Below are 12,093 nucleotides of genomic sequence, written 5' to 3' on the forward strand. Positions count from 1 at the left end.
ACAGCTGCAGGATGACTTCTTTCTTCTCAAGGTGTCAAAAAATCTTACATGTGGAGTCTTTTGGAAAAATAATGAAATTTATCATCAGTCGTTGCTTTTCAATAATAGGATTCATTTATGTCATTGTGTGTGTAGTTAGTTTTTCAGATAACTAGTTTATATTTATCTTCTGCAAAAATACAGCAACACCTTTCAGTAAAACATCAGACAGGGAGATACAATCTGTTTTTATAAGGCTGTATGTTTCACCCACACCAAAGCCTACTGTCTCCCAAACATAACAATAACAGCAGAATTACATTTACACATATAATAAAGCTGTCTTTATACAGGATAGTTATACAGTAATTACAATGTTTTTTCCATTAGAAATGGTCAGTTTGTTTTTTCTTCACTGAGTGTCTAAGTCCAGGAAAGTCCATCTCTGCTGAAATCTACGGTTTGCAGGAAAAAGACAGGGTAGTAGCCACAGTCTTCACCATACAGTATTCTACAGTTCTCCAAAAATATTATAAAGCTTTATCATTTTGGAACTAATCACAAAGTATTATTCTAATGAAAAGACAAAGGAAAATGTAAAACATTTGTCATTCAATATGTGCTACTGAAACCTAGATACAAATATGTAGAATATCCTGTACAGCAGCCGAGGCGCCACCTCCGGGGCTGTCTTGGGGCAGTGGGGAAGATCCTCAGCTGGAATTCACATCAGTCACTTCAACGGATCTACCTCACTGTGCACCAAGAGAGGCTCTGCGGCCACACACGCTCCACCAGTCTGGCTGCAGAGTATTTTGAAATTACAGAAACCAACATATTAAGTGGAGTGAAACGTATCACAAAGAACTGAGACTGCATCTTGGTTCCTGGCCTCATCCATTGTACCACGGCTATCCTGATCAAGCAAATCCAAGTGACACTGTCCAGAAAACAATGAGACACTCTGGCAAGAGCCTCCTGGCACATGACTGCCTGCTGCAGTACGGCCCCTCTGCCCTCACAAAGCTGCTCACCTGTGTTCTCTACCAGCACTGCTGTGATGCTCTTAGGAAACGGTACACATGAAATAAGCAAAGCATTCTGAAATTCTGTTTGGCAAGGTCACACTTACTTCACTAGTTAAAAATCAGTCAAATATAAATGCCTTTTCTTCTGAGAAATTACATTTGGTCTGACTCAGAGCATTTCTCATGTGGGTGATTCTCCTTAAACACATCTCAATGAAACTGGCTCCATATGTCTTTTAAATTCCAGCCTCAACTCTGTTACCATATTCTGAGATCAAGCTCAGAACCCCCCTCCACTGTCAGCATGGACACAAGACAGAGCTAAGTTTAACCAGATTCTTCAAAATATACTTGATTTTAAAATTCTGCCCAATGAGGGCATGTGGCCTTACTTAGGCAAAAAATCCTTACTTCTCTTCCTGCCCACCGAAAACAAAATTACTCATGTCAGCATGGACTACTTGCTCAAGTCAGAGTGGTTTCACTGAGTTTCAGAGCTGGTATTAAGACTGGCAGAACCTTGCAGAATTGTATGAGAAACAAAGTGACCAATTTTTTACATTTCTGTACGCAAAAGGGGTGCTGCACCATCACTGGTGCCATACTGGTTTATGTAGGCATCTGATTGGTGGGGTTTTGGGTTTTTTGGGGTTTTTTTTTTGGTTTTTAGGGTTTTTAATGGTATGAGTACAGTTACTATAATAACTGGAATTATTACCACAAATAATTTGTAGTACATCCTTCCAGTCCACCTGTTAGAAAAAAAACCAAGAAATTCCTGTTACACTTTCAAATATTAACAAAAATATCATAAAGAAACAGAGTGTCTGAGTTCCTATTCATACTTGAAAATTAAATATTTGACTGTTTGAAAATACTTCAGAAGAAGGGACACTATAATATTCTAGACCTTTACAAACATTTTGGTCAGCGTTTTTCGGCTGGGGTGGCCAGAGCTCAGGGCTTATGTTTTTCCTGAGCAGTGAAGGTTCATTAGCTGGACCTTTGCTTTCTGCTAGCACAAGGCAATGGCATTCATCTCTCAAGATCACCCACAACCCATACTCAGACAAAGGACCTTCTGTCTGTTCCATACAGCTGAAAAAAAAAGTTGGATGGAGCCCTTCTGCATTTCAGCAGTTCCCAGCTGCTTTCCTAACCCAAGAGGTCTGGCAGCAGTGGCAGGTGATACAGCCAGCAGTGGTCTGACTGCTTCATCCATAGCTGTGCAAACAGACTCTCTCTTCAGGCTGCTCCACAGCTGGATGGTCCTTTTACTCCTTCATATACATACTGACACTGTGGCTACATATCCTGCTTAAGGCAGGCAGCCTGATATGGTGAGTACTCATAGCAAGAGGGAGTATAAGCTGATTATATACATTAGCAGTTTTCAAACCCACATCCATTTTCCTCTAAGAGGAAGTTGCACATTTTCCTAAAAGTCTATTTTCACTATCACTTATGATCATGTGGAAAACCAAAACTTATTATCCAAGTACTTATTATCCAACCAATACTTATTATCCAAGTATCTAAATAAAGGCACCCTCTCCTGCAAATATTAGCTTTGCTTTAGTCTATCCAAATTAGATTTCTATGGGAAAAGTATCTCTATGGAGGATTTCACATACACAGACACACACACACCCACACACCACACACACACACTTTTCATTTTTTATTACTTACTACTAAAGACTTAATTGTATGCCTCAGGATCTGTGCTGTGGAAGCGCCCTTTTGCATCAGGGCATATTTCCTTTGGCACCCTAAAGATCAGTGGAGTATCTACAACAGACCAAAAACGACACAAAATTCACCTTCAGTTTCCAGTGTAATATCAGAATTCGTGCTATATTCACTGAAAAGATAATCGAAGGTCACAAATTTAGATGCACTTGAGAACACATTCAGTTTTTTTAACATAATTAATGTCCAAGTATTCCCAGTAATAGCAGAAATGACATGTCATTTCAGAAGAATGCTTTCACAGTGTTCTGCCCTTGTCACAATTAGTAGCTAGTACCATTTTAACAGCTATTAGCAGTGGATACATGAATAATTCTACCAGCTACAAAGTAATAGGCCAGATACTTGTAGTGGACAATTTTATAAAAAATAATAGCTGTTTCGTTATGCTGGCATAGAATCATGTCTATTCATATGTCTTCCTATATGATTTAGGAAACCATATCAATTAATAACTACAAAGGATCCTGAGTCATACAAAGGCTGATTACAGATTCTACACTCATCAAATCTCTATAAAATGACACCCATGTCCATGCCCACACAGCATTCACATTTTGCACATTCTCCTCTTGCTAGGAAGGACAAAGTTAAACACTGGATTAGAAAATGCTGAAAAGTATGGAGTACTTGGCTTCCTAATCACAATCCAAATCATAAAAATGAGGACCATCTTTAGACATGGACAAGGAAAGAAAAGGACTGATAAAAGAGAAAGAAAATCAAGATGATAAATAGATTTTTCTACTCAGGTTGTATTAGAACGTTCTATAAGAAATCAACTATTCTTTAACACACAGCTGTGTGAAACTTCTTAAAAAAAGGTTTCTAAAGACATGTAATAAAATGCAGGATATTAGAATATTGCAGAAAACAGTTATGGGATTTTTTAGATTTAATCCATTTAAATTTAATCCTGATTCGGTGTGAAACAGCAAAATACAAAACATAAAAAATAAAATAATATAGAATTATAATGGAAAGGCCTGTTCAACCTTAGAGCAATAATACTAACATTATAAGAATACAACCATTATATAAGCAACACATCAACATGTATGTATAATGTATACACTTAGGACATGATATCTGTGGTAGACCAGTTGCTCAAGGCCACTAAAATATCAATTTACATCCAACACCAGCTAAATGTGCAAGAACTTCAATCCAAATGAGCAAGAGCGGGAATTTCTGTGCACTGTGCAGAACACACAGGCTGTAACGAACTTTTGACTTTGGAATATACTGTTATCAGTGGGAAGACCAGAAACTTTTATGTGCAAGTTGCAAGGTATGTGGTTCCATCTGTGGTTCTGGAAAAGAAAAGTCAGCAAAGACAATACTGACTAAAATTGTAAAGGTAGAGACCATTTCACACGCTTCTGTTCTCTGAAATCCTCCAAGCAATTCATATTTGAGGGCTTGGCTTTCCGCACACTCTTTGGATATCACAATTTTGGCCTTCATTACAGGGTAGAGGTTATATTAAATAGTATTTGGCTTGCCTTTTTATTATTAAAAAAAAATCTCCATGTGATTTTTCTCAGTAGAAATTAAAAATGTGACGCTACATACTGGCATTAAGGTCGAGTTTGGTCAACCACATAAAATAACACTTTTCACTTTTAAACGCCTTTCATAAGAAGATATTCAAGTGCTTTGCTAACATTAGTCAAGCCTCACAACACCCCTGTGAGGTAGGTAAAATACAAAGGAGGAGGAGGATTTAATTCAGTTTTAACATGATAATGTCTCTGGGCAGCAGGTTCACTAGCACTGCAACATAGCACAAAGGTTTAGGGCTTACTGCTGTAAGGCAAAGAGTTAAGAGCACAAGAGCACAGGATTCTCTCTTCTTTTGCTTATACATGAGTCAAGCTAATGTGCTACACAGCACCGAACAGCTGAACAAATGCCCACACAAAGATTTCATGCACCCAATCCACAAACAACAGCCTCCAAAAGTAAAGGGCACACAATGACAGGTGGAAGATCGGTACAACAGCTCTGTTTTGGGATGGGTCTGCTAGTTTTTGAGGAGCAGAATACCTTGGGAATGAGAGCCCAGAAAACAATACTGTCTCCACATAACTCTGAAAATATCTGAAGGTGGTTAGATTTGGTTCTTTTCACACTAATGTTTCAATTCACAACTTACTGGGGATAAGCAACTGCAAGTGTAAAGTATGTTAGTTAATTTCCATGCCTTGTGAGGGCAACAGCAAGATAGAATGGCTGGCTCTCTGCTTTGGTGGGCCACGTGTTCCCAATGTACACAGCCATGATGTGGTCAGATGGTTGGGATAGCCTGGGACGGGACAAAGAAGCACTGCCCTCATCTACATTATACCTCTGAAGCTGCTGCAATCTGACTCCTGAAAACTATTCTTGTGGCTTCTTCCTCCACAGTGTAGACATGGGAGAGTATTTGGCCCCCACCAGTTTTATGCTCAGCATTTAGCTTCAAAGTGCAGATAGTCATTGTACAATTCTACTGGGTCACTGATCTTTCAGATTAAGGATTCAGAAGAAACAAGCTTGATTAAGAAAAATGTCATTCGTGAACAATAGTCTACGTGAAGTACAAGGGAACAGAAAGAAAACCATGTTCTTAGTATTAGTCAGTACAAATAAACACATGTACACCCCCCTCACTTTCTCCATATTTCACTTTTCAATGATGGCATAAATAGTACATTCTATATTTGCAGAAATATTGCCCATATAGAGAATCTGATCTGTCTATCATAATAAATCACTACAGAGACTGGTCTACCACATGAAACACAGCCCTCTTACGTAATTTTAAGTCTTTGCATGCAAGATATCTCCCTTTTTCCTAATTTTCATTTGAATCTTATGTTTATTTATAACACTTGTGCACTATGAGCTAAAAAACTTACTACTGCACAGGCTGGGTGACCTGGGTGACCCATTGTGAGTTTCAGTGCCTTGTAAAGTAGCTGAGAAGAGGTGGTTCATGGATTCTGTGATATCACTGCAAAGCTCCTGCCCCAGCAGGCGTTCACAGTTGAAACTACACTGTTTCATTGATCAGCAATGAACAAATGTAAATTATTATAATGTAATGATGATGTCCTTCTCATTTTCTCTCTCTAACCCTGCTCCTGGCCCTTTTCTATTTCTCCTCCCTCACTATTCTTCTATGCTTATTTAAATAAAGGAATATGGAGACTGCAGATACAGCTGGTAACTTGAAAAATGAACTGGCATCTTTGCAATCATTAAGAGACATTCTGCGTGGTAGACAAACTGGCAGCAAGTGGGAAAGTTGATTGTACATCTCATACTGCCCCAAGCTGGAAGCCTTTTGCATTTCTTATTCCTGGCTTTCCTTTTGTCCATTGAAACAGTGATTGTCGTAGAGTCTTTGTGCTTTGTATAATGCCCAACTTTGATGTAACCAGAATTCACATACAAAATGTGGCTGTTATACATAAGCATGCTAAAATACAGGCAGAGACAGTACAAGCATGCACAAAATAGTCTTTGAAGGATTTTTGTTTGGTTTTTTCCCAACATTTACATGCACCACTTAATATCATGTTTGGTTGTGTACATTGAGGACTGGGTTTCACAAGCATTCATGATCTTCTCTTCTGAAAATCTTCTTGACAATTTAACAAGATTTCAGTGTAAAAAGAAAAATCCACAATGAAAAAAACAATAAACCAAAAAACCTTATCCCTGGATTCTGATCTTGTCTTCATGATTTTCATGTTGAACACTTTAAAAATGTCTCCTCTTCCTCTTGCAGTGAGTCATGTTAAATGATTGGCTAAAAAGACAGATTATTGTGTCAAGGATTTTCTTAGCCACTGGAACAGTTCTTCCTTATAAAGCCTTTGCCACCGCACATTGGCTTCCACTGTTTCGACAGCACGAGAGAAAGAGACAGCAGCTCCCCCTTCGTAACTCTTTATAAAGTTCTTTAGCTGGAAATACAAGTTAACAGGTTAAATTTGCAGCAACTAAAGAAAGCAAGAATTTCCAGTGCATACAAATAAGTCAGCCATTTAGGACAAACTTCCACAATCAATGTAGAAGCAAATGCAGTATCTGGTAGAAAGATTTAATAGGAAATATATTAAGACAGCAAACTGTCAATTAGATGTGATGCAATTGCTTCACATTGCACTGGAAGATATTGATATGTCAGTGCTGGATCACATTAATATAATTACCTCCTTCCCTCTTGCAGCTCAACTGCTGCACTGCGTAGATGGCTGCTCTAAACTTTTATTTGTACCTAAGAAACCAAACTGGGAACACTGGAATTGCTTCTAATTAAGGTTTATACGCAAATATCAGTAGAAGGCAGTACTGATGCCCTCTGGTTTTATAAAGCTTCAAAACACATTAATTTTATTTTGATATGCAGATCCCTTTTGGTTATATAATACAGGTCAGTTGCTGAAAAAAGGAAGGGATGGTTACAGTGAGAAGAGAATGGCAAAATAGCAAGTAGGCATGCATTTGAATGAATCTTTGAATGCCTGAAACATACTCCTTCCCTTATATGAAAACTTTGACCTTTTTTTCTGCAGACTGAAAAGGCTCTTGTTGTGTATACTCGAAGTACAGCACTGGCACTTGGATTATTATAACCAATGGTGCTGGCAGGTTTTCAATTATTGTTGTTCTTTTCAAGTGAAAATTGAAAGGCTGATCTGCACAATAGTTTGCAGGTTATGTTGACTCATACAAAATTAGATGGTTTTAGCAACACTTACAAATAACTAGTTTATTTTTTTCTCCTGGTGACACCAAATGCATTTTGGTTCCTAAACTCTGACTTCAAGCAACATCTCTGCGCCTCGGCTCAAAACTGAAAAGGTTGATTCTGCAACTGTCTCATTCCCATCACTGTTAAAAGCATAAAAAGGACCTGGAAACTATCAAAATCAGACTTTACTTGATCTCTGTACTTTTTATACCAAAATGCTTACAATACCAGTTTCTTTTAAGGAAATATAACCAGGCAGCTTACCAATCCTGTCATGAAGGTGGAAACTAAGAGTACAGAACACTTCCTTGAGCAGGGCAGTGACTCAAATCTGACAAACAGTGTCATTCCCACCTGAAGGGAGGAAACCACCTGTGGCCACTCCCTAAGCTACTGAGGCCACTAGACTTGAGTGCAGACAAATGGTTGGATGCAAAACATCAGAGCACAATCAGAGTTCACATAATAGTGGTTGTGCTGCTTAAGAATCACTGTATCCATTTGGAGCAGCATTGAGTAGGTGCTAAACAGGGTGCAGCACAACTGTACAACTACGTCATTCAGAACCAGTGTTAAGTTAAAATGAGAAATCTTTCCCATCTAAATAAGAAGTACAAATTATTGTGGTGTCATTTGGCCAACATATTCTGTTAGCAGATTTTCTCACATGGAAAATACTCTGAGAAAAACAGAGAACACATGGGCAGCTTCCACTTTCAACACTGATGTTCTCGAGGACTGCCCTCTGCAGCATAAGCTAATGAAGATAGAAACATCTCATCTTCAGTTTCTCAACCAATAGTGAAGAGAAAAAGACAAACCTTCATATCCAGCTGAGCGCAAAAAACTGCCTGCACAGTACCCCTCCTGTGACACCAACTCTACACACTTGTGCTTTTGTGATCTGCTCCTCATCCTTGTGCCACCCAACAGGTTGGTGCTGCACAGGCAATTGAGCCTTCAACTGCAGCAGAGAGAACAGAGTTTCTGGACAACTGTATTATTGTTCCTGCCCTGCTTCCTGCTTGCAATGAACACAGCCTCACATGACAGAAGTAGTTTAAAAATTACCTCTCTTAGTTCTCCTTCAGTATTGAGGAATTCCGTGACCCCACTGACAAGCTTTGAATTCATAAATAATGCTTCTCCATACCTGCAAGGGCAAAAAGAAGTGCACAGAGAGTTACTGCAAGAGCCAGGCCAACTGAAAACTAGGAAGTAATCTTCTGCAATCAAGAGAGAAGGCATAGGACTGATTTTGGGGGATCAAGAGAATTGCACTGGAACAGGGTACTGGTATTTCAGACTGAAAACCTAAACTGACACCTTCTTCTAGGATGACATGTTTGTAATTATTAAGTCAGATGCTATTAAGCAGAATGGCTATAACTACAGGCACAGATGAGTGCTCCAGAGGAGGAGAAGACTAAACCACCTCCCACTAAATGGAACAGAGGGAGGAGTTCATGGCAGTCTACAACTTCCTTATGAGGGGAAGAGGAGTTGACAGGCACTGATCTCTTCTCTGTGGTGTCCAGTGACAGGACCTGAAGGAATGGCCTGAAGTTGTGTCAGGGGAGGTTTAGGTGGGATATCAGGAAAAAGTTCTTCACCCAGAGTGTGGCTGGGCATCAGAACAGGCTCCCCAGGGAAGTGCTCAGAGCACCAAACCTGTCTGAGCTGAAGCAGTGCTTTGACAATGCTCTTGGGCACACATTGGGAATGGCCCTGTGCAGGACCAGGGGTTGGACTTGATGATCCTTGTGGATCCCTTCCAACTCAGCTTATTCTGTGATTCTGTGAAATAAAGCTCAAAATACAGGTGCCAATGAAGGAGCAGAGCAGCAACTATGGAGAATTATTCTGAGGAACCCTTCAAGCTGTACCATTAAATCAGACTTTTTGATGTGCTGCAGCCTTCTGTGTATTTTGTATTCATCCATCTCATCTACATTACAAATAGCCTCTCAAAAACTGAACTGCATCAAATTTTCTTGTTCCACTACCTGATAATTAAAATAAATAATGCTGATAGGAATAATACTACTAAAATAATCCCCTGGGCCACAACGCAGCATTTCAAAGAACCAGCCTGGAATGAAAATTTGAAAGCCTGGGCAAGGAATATTTAAAGGATATGCAGAAGCAATCAGGAATGACATTTGGCAGACAGTTGCTTTGAAACTGGCTGTTAAAATCCTCCTTTTCACTTGTTTTTCCACAAGTTTTTCAATCCTCCAAATGAAGCATTATAGCGCCACTGACCTAGTGATCACTCCTTAAATTTTACATTTTATGTTGGAAATAGTTTAGTTTGTGGAGTTTGTTGTTTTGGGGCTTGGGGTATAATTCCACTGGAAACCAGAAGTAAGTCAAGTTAGATATCATTCAGCATAGTAAGAGGCACTTGACAAATAGTTACCCTTATCTTTATCTGCATGTATGTCCAAAGCAGTATCTAGCTAATCTAAACATGACTGCTTTTAAGATAGGGAATCCAGATCTCCTGTCAGACATGTGCAAGTATTACCAATAGACTTTACTGAAATTATGTTCATCTGGGGGAACAATTCAATTCATCGTCTACTTTTACAGACTGATTTATAGAAAGAGTTCAAAATTCAAAGTGAAACGAACCAGCACAGTCACAGCTTTCTGTTCTGCTTCTGTTAATCCAAAATTGATTACCCTCAAATGCTTAGGTACTCTAAGCCACAGTTCTTTCAAGGGGGAGAAAGAAAGAGAAGGAAAATCAAAGCAATAGGTACAGAAAGATCAAGAGGGATCTCTCTGAGAAGATTCTGTTTTAGGGAATGCTTACACTATATTGCTTGCTATCTTGAGCTCTTGTGAGGAGAAACACTGTTAGAGGTATCAAAAATCCTACTCCTTGACCACTAATAAATGAATTAATAATGGCTATTTCAGCAAGTACATATCTTTTCCCAAAATTTCAGTCACACTGGCATATACAGACATCCAGAGGCAAACTATGGGAAGTAAGGATTTCATGGTACTTTAAGTACATTTAGGCTTTATAACAAAGCCCTTTATTATTACAGTCTCAGACATAACTGACTATTTGGAAAATGAGAAGCTCCTCTTGATGGGGTATTTTGACAAGGTTACCAATCCACTTTAGACAAGCAACTTCATAAAAACAGCTGCAGGAATTTTATTTTTCTTACAGTCTACTGTAGCCACCACAGTGCAAACAAGAAGTAACAGAATTCCTTCCACTAAAAATGATACCTTCATGCACACCTGTGCCGATTACTGCCCATTATGTATACTTGGTAAGAAGTCAGCCATTTACAGCAATTTCTACAGAAGCTCTGCTGATGAAAAAGCTAGAAAAGTCACATTCCAAAACAGTATTTTGCAGGTGTGAAACATACGAATAAATAGGAAAAGTGTTTGGTCTTACAAGTGTCAGTCTTCTCATCCTTCACAGGATAGACAACAGCACAAGAGATTCAGGGCCTCACATGCCTGAACTTCAGGGAAACATTCTGCAGACACAGACTCTCCAGTGCACCTTTCCTTCTGTGGATGTAAACCCTCCAGTGCCCCACGTTTGTACAGGCTTTGCACTTGTGCAATCTCTAGAGGCAGCATAGTCCATTTACTTTGGACAGATATAAATGCCTTCCCAAATACTGTCAAGTTCCCAAATGCTGACAAATGATTCAGCACTTGAGAATGAAGGAATTCTTATAGGCATCTGATGTATTAAATTTTCACACACTGACACGTGCTCACAGGATGAAAATGCTTTAGGAGACAAGGTAGTGCATGCTCAGGTAACATGAAGTCAAGCATAGTATTTTCAATTCTCTTTTTCAGAGCTGTAGCACAGATTAGTCCCACAGATTTCTTACTAAAGACTTGTTTAGGCACCTCAATTTTTAGGTCACCTGTGTAAATTATAAGAGTGACTTTGAAGACGTTATACATCATCAATATGCTCTGGAAAATATGAATACAAGCATACTGGAAAATATGAAGGATTAAAAATATTTTGTGGCAATTCTAACTCCCTGACATGCTATGTTTAAAAGAGGAAATAGAGTTGTAATTTAATCCCCCTCAGCTATTTCACTTTACTATCTGAAACATCAACACTTTTTACACTAAATTAAATGGAAAATACCACTGAGATATCACCTTATTAAATTAATGTTTTATACAAAATACTTTAAATGTGAATAAAATTAAATAATAAATTATAATAATAGAAAACGTATGCCTTGGGACAAAGTCTTCTTGAATCATAGAATCCTAGAATGGTTGGGGTTGGAAATAAAATCCAGCTCCAATCCCCTTGCTATGGGCAGGGACAACTTTCACTAGACCAGGTTGCCCAAAGTCCTATCGAACAAGACCTCACCACTCTCACAGTAAAAGAATTCTTCCTGCTATCTGATTTAAACCTGCCCTCCTTCAGTTTGTAGCTTTTTCCCCTTGCCTTTTACATGCCCTTGTAAAAATCCCTCTTCAGCTTTCCTGTAAGGACCCTTTAGGTATTGGAAGGTGCTATAAGGTCTCCCCAGAGCCTTTTCTTCCTCAGTCTGTACATTCCCAACT

General features: G+C 38.9%; 1 protein-coding gene across 1 annotated transcript in view; it reads right to left on the bottom strand.

Moving 5' to 3' along the window:
* Window positions 1-1,612: 1,612 nt before the first annotated feature.
* The window catches only part of TRHDE (thyrotropin releasing hormone degrading enzyme), a 206,621-nt gene continuing 196,140 nt past the window's right edge, over window positions 1,613-12,093 (bottom strand). The window contains exons 18-19 of the mRNA XM_074539725.1: window positions 8,578-8,659; window positions 1,613-6,715 (exon numbers count right to left, since the gene is read on the bottom strand). Coding sequence (XP_074395826.1) covers window positions 6,572-6,715; window positions 8,578-8,659 — 226 coding nt within the window. The 3' untranslated portion in view covers window positions 1,613-6,571. The remainder of the gene's footprint in view (window positions 6,716-8,577; window positions 8,660-12,093) is intronic.

This window comes from Zonotrichia albicollis, chromosome 4 (genome assembly GCF_047830755.1).
Source record: "Zonotrichia albicollis isolate bZonAlb1 chromosome 4, bZonAlb1.hap1, whole genome shotgun sequence".
NCBI lineage: Eukaryota > Metazoa > Chordata > Aves > Passeriformes > Passerellidae > Zonotrichia > Zonotrichia albicollis.